Below are 16,360 nucleotides of genomic sequence, written 5' to 3'. Positions count from 1 at the left end.
CCAGAAGGCCCAGGCATTTATCACATTGTAGTACATGGAGAGGAAGAAGGAGACAACAACGCTGGCAACGCCTGTGGGCATGGAGGAAGGTGCTTGGTCAATGGCAATACCCCAAAACACTCAGAGCCCCCTAACAGTGGCCCGGGGGTGATCTTCATGTGCACAGGGCATGTCTCCACTGCTGCAGCTGGCGCCTCCTCCCCTCAGAGCCATCCTGGCCTGGATTTTACACTTTAGCCCCTCCGGGGTGAATATTCAATATAGCCTTAAAAATGTGTGTTTAAGCAAATTAACAATAGTTTGGGTTATCAGGGTTATTTAATAACATAATAATGGGGCTAAGAGTGGACTACAGGAGAGACATTGAGGTGCTGGAGCAGGTCCAGAGAAGGGCAACGGAGCTGGTGCAGGGCCTGGAGCACAAGTCGGCTGAGGGACCTGGGGGTTTAGTCTGGAGAAGAGAAGGCTCAGGGGGGACCTTATCGCTCTCTACAGCTGCCTGACAGGAGGTTGCAGTGAGGTGGGGTCGGTCTCTGCTCCCAAGGAACAAGGGACAGGACAAGAGGAAACGGCCTCAAGCTGCACCAGGGGAGGTTTAGATGGAGATGAGGAACAATTCCTTCCCCAGAGGGTGCTCAGGCATTGGAACAGGCTGCCCAGGGCAGTGCTGGAGTCACCGTCCCTGCAAGTGTTCACACCCCGTGTAGACGAGGCCTCAGTGACAAGGGTCAGTGGTGGCCTTGGCAGTGCTGGGCAATGGTTGGACTGGATGATCCTAAAGGTCTTTTCCAACCTGGTTGACTCTATGATCAGTAAATTATAGGCAACGGTAGGAAATCAAGGCACAGTTTCATTCACGCAATGTTGAGCTTATTGGGAAGATGCTCTGGGGCTCAAAGCCCAGTGCAGGTAGCCCCAGGGCCTGGGTTCAGTGCTGGCCTTCACACTGTGATTGAGGGCAGGGGGACTCACACCTCTGCGTGCAGGGACCCTGCACAGTGAGTTGGGGTCTGGCCTCAGTGCCCCACAAGGGACAGGAGAAACGTGTGCCAGGAGGTGTGTGGAGAAACGCTTTGCCCAGCCTGGTGAGACCCAGTAAAACCCCAGCTCCTGCCTGGTTTCTCTCTGACAGCCAAAGCTCTCTGTTCAAAACTCACCCGTGTGCCCCATGCACTTACACCTCAAGATGAAAACTGGGAACATACCAACACCGCAGAGGTAGGGGCTTATGATTTTCCAGGCACCGATGCTGCCCTGCCGCATGCGCTGCCCCACGGCCAGCTCCAAGTAGAGCAGCGGCATCCCCTCGGCGATCAGCATGATGAAATAGGGGATCAGGAAGCCACCTGCAGGGAGAACCCAACAGATGGCACTCAGGAGATGAGCAGCAGAATAACACCATCACCTTTGGTGGTCAGATCACACTGTCAGGAGCTGGCTGAGGATGGGTCCTGCCTGCACACCTGGTGTACGGAGGGAATGGCCCAATCCTGAGGGACATCCCATTGGTGGTGTCCCACAAGCCTATGGGCACTGGGCATGGGAAATGTTCCACAGGCCCTTGGCAGAGCTGGGGTTTCTGCTGTTAAAGTGTGTGCGGCAGTGCTGCCTAAATGCTTTGCTTTGAGCAATGTTGGGGGCTGGGGCTGTTAAAGGGTAACTAACTGCCAGCCTACCCTTGTTGGGTTATAAGATAATGAGAGAAAGAGGCCGAGGGAAAGATTACTTTGTGTGTGGCGTTCTGCAGCCAAAGCACTCAATGGAAAAGTAACAGTGAAGTCCATGTGGAATTGGAGAGGTTTGAGTAACATACTGACGCCTGTCCTGGCTTAAAAACACCCCAAACCATCCCAAACCCCCAAAACAACCCCAAAATGCTGTCACCTCCTCCCCATGCTGAGCCCGTAAGCACCAGCAAAGGGGTGAAGGCTTTACCCCCAGGGTCCCACCTGCGGGAGCAGGCACAGAGCCTTCTCCCACCCTATGTCTGCTCGTCCCTGCTTCACCTGCACAGAGAGCCACAGGGATGCTCCTGTGGAAGAGAAGCAGCAGTTTTGGTGGCGAGGGAGCAGGAAGGACCTTCTCGCCTGGCCGTCAGGATGCGCTTTAGCTGGGAAAGAAAAGAAATCCTTGTCCTGGACTTGGGGCTCACTTCAGCAAGAGCTGCTGACTGAGGCAAACCCAGGATTTTCACGGCGGCTTTCCTGCTTCCCTTCTTACAGCCAGCCAAAAATATTGACGTAAACATCTCTTATTTAGGATTTAATCTGCAGCATTAACATTCCTGGCCATAGTCGCTGTGCATCGCCACGGAGGAATGAACGCCGGGCAGTGACTGAGGCAAAGAACTGGATCTAAACACTGAGCAATAATCCGGTTTATTCTGGGAATTAATTTCCCACCTCCTGGCTCTCTCGTTATTAACAACCCCTTTGTTAGTCTGTTAGATAACTTCCTTTGCTGCAAGGGAGCTGTCGGAGGGTTAAGAGCTCGCACAGCCCCTCTGTCCCGGCTGGGTACAAGAAGCCTTGGCAGCCACCAAAGGGCATTCTGCCATGTACCATGGGGGGAGTCAGAGTTAGACCCTTTGTGAAGGTTCTTCTGCCCTCGCAGCAGCGTTGCCACATGTTCAGCACTGGCTTTGCCACCTTGCAAGGAGAAGTGTCTTCAGGCTTGTTCTTCACCCCAGTGTCCCCCTGCATCTAGGGGTACTCAGGTTGAACCCCCCTGCCCTTTGCTCTGCACCCGCTTTGCATGCAGATACAGAATCACAGACTGGTTTGGGTTGGAAAGGACCTTAAAGCTCACCCAATTTCAACCCTCTGCCATGGGCAGGGACACCTTCCAGTAGAGCAGGTTGCTCCAAGCCCCGTCCAGGCTGGCCTTAAACACTGCTCAGCATCCTGCCTGCTGCCTGGGAGCTTCCTCCCTGAGAGCTGAGCACTGCTGAGCACTCACCATGCTGCAAACCCATCCTGTTTCAGCCTGGCCCAGCCTGCTTATGGACAGACTACCTGCACCTGTGAGGTTTGAACACCCCTGCTCTGCTCAGGTCAAGCTCTCCGGAGGGCAGCAATGAGGAGGAGGCAATCTGCTGATGAACAGAAAGGCAGGAGGTTGTAAAGTCTGCAAATACGCTCTTTGAACATCACCAGTGATAAAGAGGCCTATTGCTCTGCTGGGCAGGACAGGGACTGGCTCTGTGCTTTTCTGCAAGGAAGATGCCAAACAAGCAGTTGCTGGCATCCTCTCTAAGCCCAGTGCCAGGCACAGCCAGCTTTTAAGCTCCTGAAATGATGTTTTGTCTTGATGTCTGGAATCCTTTTTAAAAGGGCAGTGAAAAACAAGAAAAGCAAAGTGGGCTGTGAGGAGCTTTGGCTTTACAGTAGGGAGAGCATCCTCTCCCCTGGGAAACTTAAGCAGGGAGGATAAAAATAGAGGAGGATCTATCCCTATGAAAATATGCTTTTCAGAAAATTACTGGGTTTATTTAAACTTTTTTTTTCCAGGTCAATCAAGTGGCCCCAGTTTTGGTTACATCAGAGACTTTTCATCACTACTGATGGCTGCTAAGCCTAAACCATGCAAAGCCCCCCAGTGCCTGAGTTTTGCTGTCCCTCAGCACGTCTGCCATAACAGGCTGCCGATTAACCCATCATGTGCAGTTTGCTTGTGTACAGAAACACTTGCATTTTAAGATCTATGGTGGACTTCATTGTGAGACATGAAGTCTTTACCCTCAAAAGCATCTACGTAGAGGAATAATACACCTGGGATTGCATCATGTTTATCACTTCTGCTATCTGAACCATCTAAGAAAGCTTCATCCACTGCAGCATCTAGCTTCTACTGTAACTTTACCCACTGTATTACCTGGGTTTTCCTGACCAGATCCCACAGAGCAGCTCTGATGCAGTCCCATTGCTGGCTTTTCAAAACTCAGCATGAACCAGCTCCTACCACCACATGTGCATTTAGAAGGAAGCTACAAACCAACAAAACAAGCACAAAACAAGCAAAAAGCACTTAAACATCTCAGTGTGCTTCCTCCTGAAAGAAAGAAAAGGCAGAAGCAGGCCAAAAGCAAATGAGCAGATGCTTGTCATGTTACTTAATGCACAACTGAGATGGGTCCAACACTGGCAACAGATGCAGTGCAAGAAGCAGTAGATAACTGCAATATCTTATAAAGAGAGGCTTTTTATAAGGATTCTTCAAAACATGAGCATGAACCAGTGGTACCTGTATACTAGGTTATTAGTGTTGGTGTTTAATTAATCTAATTAACTGACTTTTGATTTCTAAGGAAGAACATCTCTGGCTGGTGTATGATACAGACATCATCTCTCTTCAGCTTGGACCTAGGAAAAAGATAAACTTCCGAAGAGCTTTTCTTTTAGAGCCCCAACAAAATTATCCCTTGTTTTCAAAGCTTCCCAGGAGGCATTAGCTGTGGAACTCCTGTTGATTAAGGAGTTTCAGCCAAGTTCAAGGCAGATTTGCAGCCAAGTTATCACTTCCTAAATTAAGGCTTTGTATAAAAGACAACACATTCATGACAGAAACTCGAAATGATAAACTTGTTCCTTAGATTAGTGTAAGCATCTCCCCTTCCCAATATCTTCCAAGTGCCCATATGTGAAACTACAAGGGACTGAACTAGTTTTTGATGCCTTCAGGGTGGTTCAATGGGGCAAGGAAGTAGGAAATTAATACCATGTGGACCCACATCTCTCATTCTATCTCCATCCTTTTAGAAAACATGGGCCTTCCTGCTGTTTCATTGCACTTCTAGGAAACGAGTGTTGCTGTGTTGGGTTACATCTCTTATGCTAGTTACGAGATAAAACAAAGCAGCAATAGAAGTGATTGCATACCAACAAAACGCCTGACCTCCTACTCTGCCCTGGACCCTGCCCAGTGAACAGGGTGTTAGCACAGACAACATCCTTTGGGATTTAAAGTTTGCCACACTCTGCCTGAAGGGAAGCAAGAAACATAAAGCACACTCACCTCCTCCGTACATCTGACATAAGTATGGAAACCTCCACACATTTCCCAGCCCCACGGCGTAGGAAATGCAGGCGAAAACAAACTGCAGGGGATTGTCCCATAGCGGCCGGGATTTCTCCATTGCCTGCTTGCAGGCAGAGGTTCCAAGCCAAGCCTTCCTGCCTTCACTCCTCCAGGTACTCTGCCAGCCCTGCCTCAGACTCCACGCCAGCCCGGCTTGGAGGGGAGGGAAAGGCGGAGGAGCTATGCTTGCCAATTCCTATCAAGCTTTTTAATTACTAATCTTATTAACAGGCACATACTGAAGTAGGAATGCTGGTAAATAGATTATAGACACACAGAGGACTATAAAATTGGTACTTTGGGTGAATAGCTGCTTGGGTTTTGACTGGCATTTCTGGGAAGGATGTGAGCCCAGGGATTTTGATCGGCTCACATGCCGACTTGACACTGGGAAGAAATAACACTGGGGCTGCAGTCTGGTTGTGGAAGTGGGACAATCCTCCCCCACAGGGCCCTCTACCTCAGGAGGGGCATTTGTATGCATGAGGCACCAGCTCGGATTTGATAGCACAGGGAAGGGGTTCCCACACCCTTAGGACTGGACTTGGTGGCTGTCAGAGCTGCCTTCTATTCCCAGTATCCTTTATCCCTAACAGGTCCTTGGGCGTCCCAATGCCTGTGCTCTGATGCTCCCCCCAACCAGCCCAGCACACTCCCCAGTTCCAAAAGTAGCTGTGAGGCAGTTCCAATCAGCCATGCATGTCCCCAGCCTGCTGCAGGCTTGAGAACAACACTCAAGTTTGATCCCCTGGGAATACTACCCTCCCTCTACATGCTCTGTGTGTGTGAGAGAGCATGAAACAGCCCCATCTCTTTTCACTCACCTTCATGCTCAAACCCCACTGCTGCAGATGGACTTTTCTGAGGGGGTTGCTCTTTTAAAATACTTTTAAGCAGGAAGAACCAAATACATACAGAGGCCACTGGGAAAAGATGTCTGTGGCCCATTGCGGAGGCAGAAGGAACTCGAAGGCCTTTGGGTCATCCAAATGCACACCAAGGTGCCAGGTCTAAACATGAACCCTGTGTGCTTGGGTCCTTGCCAAGGTACACTCTGAGCTCAACCACTTCACACAGGTCTCCCAGTGAAGGAGGCTGGTGGCAGCATCTGTAGGAATAAAAAGGGGCTGAACAAGTCCAAGGACTTGGCTTCCTTCCTCAGTCTAAATGTACTGGTTTATTCTCAGGCCAGGACTGGGCACCTTTCAGGTCTGTTTTACAAACAAGACTCACTCAGCTCCTGTCAGCCTCACTCCTCCAGCACCAGGAACTTGCTCCACGTGTGTTGCTCCAGCATCCCACAGACACTGGCAGAGCTGAGGCAGCCGGCTGCAGGTGCAAATCCCTGCTGTGAGGCCTCTGGACATGAGCCCAAGCTGCTGAGGATGTCGTGCAGGTTGTTGAGACCAGCAGAACCCCTCTGGTGGCTGACCACAGTCACAACGTGGGATGCCTCCTTTTTGCTTGTAAGGAAAAGGGACTGTGGGAGGTTTATGCATCTCCCATAAGTAAATCTGTTCTCCATAAGTGAATCCATTCTTCACTGTGTGTTTTAACACTGCTAGAAATGGATGAAAACATCAGGGTTTGCCAAACCCTTCCAGAGTGCTGTTTTGAGGGAGCCTGTGACAACATCCTAGCAGTTCTTGCCTTGCCTGCAGAATTGCAACATACCAGCTAAAGGCTAGCTGGAAATGTCTCATGGGTAACCCCAAATTCTTCTGGAAGGAAAAATCCAAGGTAATTTTAGACCCATAAGCTGTTAAACTGAAGGACACTCACTGAAAAGCTACAGATGTGTTATCTGTCCCACACCATGAACACTACTGCAAATCATTAAGAAGTTAAACGCCCATCACTGCTTGTGGGATTTATTACAAATGAAGCTCATAAATAACTTTGAGCATTTAGGAACTCACAGGCAGGACAGCCTTAAAAAATAGCACATCACTCACACTGTGGATGCTTCTGTGTGAATAGATTACTGCTGCTGATGAGCATAATCAAGTTAAACATTTCCTTGGCTCTGTACCTCCTTCCCATTACATTTCAAACTAGGTTACTAATGGACGGGGAGGCTGTGCAGGAAGAGAGGGGTGGTGTCCTCTGCTTGGGTCAGGCCAGATCAGGAAGTTCAGATGCAATGAAATGAATCCTTCCTCTCTCACAAATATCAGTCTCACAAGCAGCTGTGGTCACAAACTACTATGGGGTGCCAGCTCTGGTATTTAGTATCTGCCATTCCTGGAGGCACTCATTTCCAAATGGAAACATGCTGGCTGTTAGTGTATTAGATGATTATCAAAGGGAAGTGATGAAGGAGTCTCTGCAGCCTATGCAAATGTTTAGTGATGTTATCAAGAGAAGCAGATTAGAAGCTCTCACATATGGTTTTTCTGTTTGGATTCACTGTTCACAGTTGCTATTCTAACCTCCACTTTTCCTTCCTTGAGGAGAAAGAAACAATCCAGTTGAATTTCCAGATCTTTGACAACTCACTGGCCATGACAACCGTGGGCGATTGTTCTGTGTAATTAGCAATTACAGTTACTCCTCTAAGCAGTTATGAGGACTGCAATTACTCCTTCCAGCTCATCACTGCTACTTGCTTCTTACTTCCAAACTGCACGATGCCCTTAAGGCATGTATCCTGAAGTCATATCCAGCCTCTTAACTAGCTTAAAACTGTTTTGCATTACCTCAGCTTCCCAAGAAAGGCATGCCTGAGAGGAGTTCCTCTTCTTATGTTCCTTGCTTTTCTTTAGCACCACAGCTCTAGCACTCTTCTGCTGGTGTGGTTAGAGTACTCCCTCCATGAAAGTGAACTCAACACAGCTCTGATGCACAGAATCGCACCCAATTCACTCAGGCCGCAGATCCAACCTGTGTGAAGAGTCACACACTAGCACCTCACTAAAGTAAAAGAGGTGATACCCGTCCTATTCAGTCAGTTCTTTCTGTCTTCTGCCAGTTCGTGCTCTGTTACAGCTTGCCTGCGGTTTGGGGAGGTCTCCGGGCAGCTCTCCTGTTCACCAGCAGCTGTCAGTCGTGAGCTGCCCTGTCAGTCCTGCACCAACCGCTCAGTGTCGCCAATACTTAAAACGGACAGAGTTACATTAACTCGTTCCTAAACATAATAATTTACTCGTTCCTAAACATAATAATAAACGCCTCTAGATGCTAAGACCGCTGAAACAGAACGGCGAGTATCTACCCACCTTCATTTGGTGAAGAGCTGGCTTCAAACAGGCTGCCTAATGCTTCAGGATATGTCTGCGAGGAGACTTGGACAAGGAGGGCTACTGTAGGGGGCTTCAGGGAGAGCCTGGAGGCAACCAGAGCAGGGCAGGAATCGTTAGGACATTGTCAAAATTAACAGTCATAGGGTAACCCCAATGGGCACATTCTCTGCTCAAAACCATTTAGAAATACTTACCATAATAATGATGATAATTCTTACCTGTTCACATACAAACTTACCTTCAAATTACATTAAATTGTTCTTTTAATACATTTTAAAAGGCACATCCTCCTACAACAGATTAAACTTTTTAAAGCTTGATCCATTCAGCCACCTGACACCCCAAGGTGATTCATGTTTTCTTCCTGAGGCATTAAGAATCATTTCAATGTGGTCTGACGGCATTTGGTATCACACACAAGTCAAGAGCCATCCTTGATAACACCAGAAAAGGGAAATCAAACTGAGGAATCTCAAGAACATTCTGGCTGGACTGAAATCTAAGTGCCTGGCAGGTGACTGTGGCTTTCCCAGAAGCAAGATATGTGGGGAAATGTCCAAACTGCAGATGTCCTTACATCAGTCTATCAAATAAAGAGGAGCGCTTGCAGTTTAAGTGTTAACATATATTAGCATTCATCTCCGGACATTTAAAAAACATGGTTAAGAGAAAAGCTGAAAGAGAAAAACACATTAGAAAAGAAGAAAAACAGATTAAGGAGTAGTTTATGAACAGTAAAGAACATCGGGTAATTTACTGTCTCATTAAGACAGTAGCATGCAGCACTGCTGGCTCATTTATTAACGAACAACCGCTGAACTCCAGTCACAGTTAGAGCACAGGGTTGGTTATTAGCTGTCAGAGTCAATACCAGAGAAGCTAAGTGGCCTGGATTTCATTCCCAGAGAAAATATTCCTCAGACTGCAAGCAAAAAACCCTAACCACTCCCCCGCCACACACACACACACACACACACACCCAGTTTGAAAGAGATTTGAATCTTGCCCATCAGCCAGTTATAGAGAAATGTTCTTTTTAAATGTTCCTTTCAGGCATAACTAGGGAATTAACAGCTAAGGGGAAGCAATTGGTGATGTTTATTTGAGAGTATAATGACCTTCCAAAGAACAAAGGGTGGTAAAAGTAGTATTGGAATTGACACCTCAGGCAAAGAAGTGAAGTTTTAGAAACATCAGACACTGTTAGGAGAGGTTCAGATGTCACCTCCATCTTCAAAATACTGTACCTAGCTCAACGAGAAGAGAATTGTTACTGTATAATACTCCAGGCCTTACCAGGTATATCCTCTTTGACAGATGATCTGGTTTCCACCAAGAGCTCCACACAACACCTTTACTTAGCCATTGTGCAGCACAAACCAATGAGAGCATCACACTGCTAGACTGGCAATGAAACAGGTAATCAAGGCCAGCGCTTCAGTTCTGCACACTGAAATGGTTCCTAAGCCGATAATGAAGGCCTATCACAAGGCCAATATTTTAGATAAGTCAACAGCCAAACATTTATCAGAAAAGAGAAGACCAGCAGAAGTCATGAGGTTCTCTGCCTTTCTTCATCCTTTACCTGCCATTTTAGAAAAAGTAATTGATCTCATTAAAATTACTTTTATTATGAAGAAAACCACAACATTCATTGAGACAAGTTCTCTTGTTGGTGTCAACACAACTGCTCTGAACACATACAGGCCAGAAAACTCTTTGCTACATACCTGCTGAGAACTTAACGTTTTAGTGACTGTACAAAGGGCAAAATAATACCTTTCATGAATTTAACTGACACCGCAGGAGTATCACCCCATAAAGCCCTACTATCGTGCTACAGCAACATACCATGCTGCACACAGGACTTTATCCCAAACCAATCTTGCTTGACCAGTGGGGGAAGAAGGACAACACAAGAAATTACAGGCTGCAAGTGTATGGCAGGTTAGAGTGGGGCATCACTGCTTGAACAATTTTAACAGCTTTGCCCATTTGAGGAAAAACGATCCATTTCAGTTCAAGTAGCTCCTGAGACAAGCACAGTTAAATGCACACATCTACAGCACCCTTTTCCCAGCCCTGCCACTGGTACACTTTTTTACAGCTGTTTGATGTGGTGTGGCTTTGTGCACGCATCTGTACTTTGCATGTTCACATTTCTAGCAAGATACTTCACTGAGCTGCCACTCCCTTCCACAGATATTACAAAGAAAACTATACAAAACATTCCTACAAAAAACAGCTCCTTAAGGATCAAATGTTTGAAAACAATGTTTTTATTTGGAATAAAATACAACATATATATGAACAGACAAAAAACAGCTCCTTAAGGATCAAATGTTTTATTTGGAATAAAATACAACATATACATGAACAAGGACAGATGAACAAGTAGAATGCACTACTAAGAGGTTGCCAAATAAATGCAAGGCAGAGGATTACAAGTAAAAGACTTGAGAGAAGTAAGCTGTTTTCTGGTGAGGTTACATTAAGAAAGGAGATGAAGACATCTAAAATAACTTATTTCCCAAGAAAGTTGCTCCATTAGCAATCTTCCTACGTGTTTTCAGATTATCATCTTAACATTAAGAATACTGGCAAAATCAAAACCTGTCTTCTGATGTTCATATTTGTTTCAAATAAATTCAAGTGAAAAAGCCTAACTTCAGTTAGCATCTCTATTTGAAAGGGCCCAGTGAGGTTAATAAAGCATATTTACCTCACTATCTAATGAACACCCTCTAGCAAAATGTTACTGACCATCAGCCTGTTTCATTTTTTTCCTCCTATTTTTTACTTCCACTGTTCGAATTTTCAGATAATACCACTTCATGGCTACATTAACTATAGAAAAGTAACTGGAGTTTCTACCTCAGAGACATCAAGAAACCATAATGTCTTTCTTTTTTTTTTTTTTTTTTTTTTTTGCCTTTTTTCTCCTTTTCTTAACAAAAATAAACTTTCTTTGTAGGGAATGATCTCAGTTCTTCAATAAGCTCCTCTTTGCTATTTCTCAAGGAATGTTGATGGTGAACAACATGACTAGAGAAACTAATGTTATAGAAACCTATAAATTGTAGGTTTACAAGGAAGTAAGGTAGGAGTTTCAGTGTGTTATTAAGTATTAATAAAAAGTTATTTTAAGCACTAGAAGCAAAAAATATACCATTCGACCCAAAAATAACTGAAAAGTAATACCAGTCTACTTTTTCTTTCTGTGGCAGCTTCTGATAGATCAGATGTTTTTGGTGTTTTAGTCATCTGGCTCATATCTGAAGATTAAAAAGAAAAAAATATAAAAATCATTAAAGCAGTAGAAAACACCCAAGAGACATTTTGTCTCTGAAGAAAATATTAAACCCAAGTAATAAACTACTCCCACTAGTAATACATTCCTGTCAAGGTTCACTGTATGATTTAGGGCAGATAATTGTATATACTTTTTAGTCTACTTTCTCCTTTTAGAACTGGCCAGTCTACCAAGCAGCAGAATGAGGGAATGACCAGGAACCTCTCCATAAGTCCCAAACTACAAGCAGAAATTTAAACAGAAGTTTTAAGTTCCACCTCTGTCCTCCTACAGCGTAGGTCTAAGTATCCCTGTTGCCAAAGTTCACTTGCCATTTGCAGAATGAAAATCTTCTACACAATGTAACAGCCAGGCTGCATTTTTCTTTACTCAATAGAGGTTTGCTCATTTACCTACTGCAGACTTCTCATTCCCATGAACAAATGTGGAAGAAATAAGAGAATGCCAAAGCATCTGGTACATCTCCCATCTATATCTCTGTGTGTAGCAGCTGGGGGCTTATCTACCACACCCATGAGAATTTTGCATCCTCTCCATACTAAATTCTCTGGTTATTTGCTACACTGTAGCTGCTGTTGCACACATCAGTCCTGTTGACCCAACACGCATTAAAAGGATTGGCTTGCCAAAAATCAGGGAATAGCCTACTAGAAATTATTTTTAAGGGAAAATTTACAGTCTGTTTTAAAGACAGCTTCACATTTATGAAAACAAACTGGGAGCAGAACATGGATCCAGAACCAGGATCCTGTTAGGACAGACAGAACAGCACCACTTACTTGGAAAGCTTTTTACGTAGATCCTTTATCTGTTCATTCTTCTTAGTGAGAATCTCTTTCATGTTGCGATAGGCAGCTGTTTGCTGAAATTTCTTCTCCAGTTCCTACATAATAACATCAATATATTATTTACATATTCTGAAAACCAGGCTAATATGCTTTTTTAAAAAATTACTTCCTTTTCCTCCTCAAGTTTCAAGCCAGCAGTTTCTCTAATTCATTCAGATTTAGATGAAGTCAGCTCTGAGATTCAAATGAGATTACTGGGAGAGACACAGAAACAGAATCTTTATTTTCTAATTAAATCAGACCAAAAGTCTTCTGAAGACTGGGACTACACTTTACATTCAAAAATTTCTTAGCAGAAAAAGGGGAAATTGTTAAGTATCCCTTTAAGAACAGGCTGCCCAAAGAAGCTGTGGCTGCCCCATCCCTGGCAGTGCTCAAGGCAAGGTTGGATGGGGCTTGGAGCAACCTGGTCTAGTGTGAGTTGTCCCTGCCCGTGTCAGGGGGTTGAAACTATGTGATCTTCAGGTCCCTTCCAACGCAAACCATTCTATGATTCATCTAGTTACAATCATGCAGTTAGTTGTGGTTTTGATATTTTATAATGTGTTTTTCCACTGAAATAACAAAAATACACAGGCACAAGTGTGACCCAGTAAACTGCATCCTGTAGTGTATGCTTGTTAAACTACTAATTAGTTAAAATGTGAGTAAGGATCTCATCTTTACATTACAACATGCTAACCTTTTCAGCTATGGATAGCTGATCCCGAACCTTAAGCAAGTCATGTTTTGTTGTCACCAAGTCCTCTTCCAAAAATTTTTGGTTTGCAGTAGAGTCATTCAAGGTCTTCTCAAACTGGCATTTCAAAGCTGCTACTTTATTCTCCAGTTCAGTGATATCCTGGTTTGCATTAGTCTTCAACAGAAGAAATATTTAAATCGTGTCAAATGCAAGAGAAGAAATATTTAAAATGTCAAGTGCAAAATTCCACATAAAGTGTGTACATATAAATTTTTAATTATTATAGTCAAGGTACTCCTGTAACGTTCAAATTAGAAGAGCTTTAACTAAAATAAAGAGAATTAGTTAAAGCACTTACTAATTTATAACTTAAAAAAATTGTTAATCGATGCATTTTAGAGATGGCCGGAACGTCTTCTCTGCCAAATTGAGATTTCAAGTTCTTATACTTCACTTCTTTAGGAATTAGATGAAGCCACAGAATGAAGCATATCACGAGAAGTTATTTAGCCTACTGAAATGGTAAATTACAGTTTCAGATCTGAATGTCTATGCTATAATGTGTTTAAAGCAGGTAAAGTATCACAGGCATTTCAAAAGCCATTAGTGTAGTAGAGGTAGGAAAGGATTAAAGTATTCAGGCTTGTACTATCAATCGGATACCAATATTGCACTATTCTCACATGCATTACAAAAAGAGCCTCCACAGTTGCTAGTGAAGCAACTTTCCTGTTTCCTTGTGAGAAGAAACAAACCATGCTCTTCTGGCCATCAGTTCTGGGTCACAAAACATTATATTCATGTAACTGTTCTACGGATTTCCATTAAAAAACAAACAACAAAACCCCTCTCAGATTTAAAAGCTCAGCTTCAAACTCCCAAAAGTGTCATGACTAAGGAGAAGGCTGAACCAGTAGCACCTTAAAAGGAACAAAAATCTAAAACTGAGCAAACTCTGCTCCTTCTGTGTGGAAGACAAGATTTGAGCATAAGAAACCATTTGATAACAGCACCTTTACAGAAGAAAAGCTTACTTTGAATTTTGAGAGTCCAAGCTAAAATTCAGCACTTTCTCCAAGCAACTAGTAATTTAATTGATTAAAGTTGTACATTTCAGCACTGTATCTACTAGCTAATTTCAACAATATATATATGCCTGTACACAGAAAATGTAAGAGCTGAAGAAGAAAGTGACAGATTAGAGACCGCAAATTAGGACATGAAAGCTAAAGATACTCAACAGCCCGGACATTGAGGCCAATTAATGTTTAACCACAAAGTAGGATGAGATTTTTCTCTTTTAAAACTACAATCATTACTGTCCCGGATTTAATAAACCCCTTTAATATTTTAAACCTGTAATAATTTAAGGCTCAACAAAACAGATAAAGAAAATATTTTCCATGACTTATAAATCAAGTTTCCTAGTAAACAGTATTACTGAATACAGATTTTGAAAGTTACTACATAAAATTGAAACATATTAAGAAAGCCAAGTACATACCATAAACCAGTTAGAAAGCAAAATAAAAAGAAATTGGGATTAAAATATGAAAATTGAAGTGGAAATGTTTTATGATACTGAACTTCACTTCCAAATCTGTAAATACTGTGGGAATTTTAAAAAGTCATTTTCTCAAAATAATTGGATTAAAATGTTCTAATTTTGCAAACAGTTTGAACTTAAATGCTTTAAATTTAAGAAAAAAACCACACATGAACAAACTTCTAATTAGAAAATTCTAATTATTGACAAAATAAAGGTACAAACTTAAAACAGTACTAAGGTGTCCTGAACAGATTTATCTGTGTCAACCTGCAGTCTTCTAGCTTATGTTTTGGGCTTTTTCCCTGCAGCAGAACTTACCATGTTTGAACCCTCATTTACAAAAACCAATAACCTCGAGTAGTAAAAATAAAGGTGAAGCCTTTTTGACTGTACACTGATATGGATAGAACTATGTAAAAAATCAAACATTTGCCATCTGACCCATCTGCAGCAAAGCTTCAATTGATGCTTAAGAATATAGGACACTGGATACTTCCATGTAAGTATTCAGGTTGTTAAAGTCTCAAGTGAGAAGCCACAAGTCTGTCTTGTCCATGTCGATATCGAGTGTGACAAATGCTTGAAAGAATTAGTGTTCTACTGTTGCTATCAAAACCAGGTTAGATATCATTCGTTCATTAGTAAAATTGCAAGAAACAAACAGAAATACATTTTATCTGTTAATACAAGTATCACCCCTAAGAACAGGAACTCTGCAATACTACTTCCTGATAGTAACTGGAATAATGCTTTCTGATAATAATTTATCATGGTCTATGGGACACAAAATACATGTCATAACGTCAGCTAACATTCTGGATTATCTGCTGACTGACAGACCAGCAGGAACAGACAAATTCCGGAGGCGCACTGCAAGACTAAATTGAACTTTGTATTTGCCAGAAAAGAAACATACCATACAGACCAACTTCTTAGACATACAGGCAACAGTTGTGTTGAACAGGGGTGGTAGTGGGGGAAATCTTAATTATATTTACCTTTTGATCTCCTTGGATCATCTGTAAATCCTTCAGTAACTTCTCTAGCTTGGTTTTCTCATCGAGTGCAGCTGTAGCCTGTGATATATTGAAAATGTAAAACCTCAGAAACGTATTTTAATTGAAAACATAAGAATAATAACCATGGGTTTCTCATTTAGATAATTTTAAATATGTAAACTGAATTAAGTATCCAATTTACCTGTGTTTCTATGGTCTTGAGCCTGGTCTTCAATTTTTCATTTTCTTCTTGGAGATAAGCAACTGTCTTTGGGTTAATGAATGAAAAGAAGTTTGTGAACACTCATGCCATTTTGAATTTTCCAAATACTGCAGGTAAGAAACACGCTTCAGAGTTTAGGAAAGCTCCCAAAATGCTTATCAAAATGGCCTTCATAAGAAATCAGTAATCCATCTATTTTTTATGTTTTCTGCCTCAATCAGCAAATATGGAAGTCTCCAATTGTACTGTAATATATAGGGCTGCTTATTTAAACGTGTCATATGCTTTACCAAATTGAGATTAGCAAGTTTAGCGTCTTGTTAGTATCAAGATTAACTAAAGAAAATTGCGTGTTGAGAGATACATGTCTCATTGCTGCTTATCATTTATGTTTTCAATCAACAAGCAAGTAAAAATTTATTTAGTTCC

General features: G+C 42.9%; 2 protein-coding genes across 3 annotated transcripts in view; both read right to left on the bottom strand.

The window, feature by feature from the left end:
- SLC6A20 (solute carrier family 6 (proline IMINO transporter), member 20) overlaps positions 1–5,313 on the bottom strand; it is a 15,353-nt gene extending 10,040 nt beyond the window's left edge. The window contains exons 1-4 of the mRNA XM_010010760.1: positions 5,215–5,313; positions 5,014–5,167; positions 1,206–1,346; positions 1–71 (exon numbers count right to left, since the gene is read on the bottom strand). The exon at positions 1–71 is cut by the window's left edge and continues 16 nt beyond it. Of these exons, the coding sequence (XP_010009062.1) occupies positions 1–71; positions 1,206–1,346; positions 5,014–5,134 (333 nt within the window). The 5' untranslated portion in view covers positions 5,135–5,167; positions 5,215–5,313. The remainder of the gene's footprint in view (positions 72–1,205; positions 1,347–5,013; positions 5,168–5,214) is intronic.
- Positions 5,314–11,326: 6,013 nt separating this feature from the next.
- The window catches only part of LZTFL1 (leucine zipper transcription factor-like 1), an 8,439-nt gene continuing 3,405 nt past the window's right edge, over positions 11,327–16,360 (bottom strand). The window contains exons 5-10 of one of the 2 annotated variants that reach the window (XM_010010755.1): positions 15,911–15,976; positions 15,709–15,786; positions 14,481–14,501; positions 13,162–13,335; positions 12,411–12,514; positions 11,575–11,593 (exon numbers count right to left, since the gene is read on the bottom strand). In XM_010010755.1, coding sequence (XP_010009057.1) covers positions 11,575–11,593; positions 12,411–12,514; positions 13,162–13,335; positions 14,481–14,501; positions 15,709–15,786; positions 15,911–15,976 — 462 coding nt within the window. Of the gene's footprint in view, positions 11,594–12,410; positions 12,515–13,161; positions 13,336–14,480; positions 14,502–15,708; positions 15,787–15,910; positions 15,977–16,360 lie in introns of both variants that reach the window. The other variant, XM_010010756.1, reaches the window with a different exon arrangement.

The sequence above is a fragment of the Nestor notabilis genome, unplaced genomic scaffold (assembly GCF_000696875.1).
Source record: "Nestor notabilis isolate BGI_N333 unplaced genomic scaffold, ASM69687v1 scaffold10343, whole genome shotgun sequence".
In the NCBI taxonomy this organism is placed as follows: domain Eukaryota; kingdom Metazoa; phylum Chordata; class Aves; order Psittaciformes; family Psittacidae; genus Nestor; species Nestor notabilis.
This window is presented reverse-complemented; position numbering and strand designations above follow the sequence as displayed.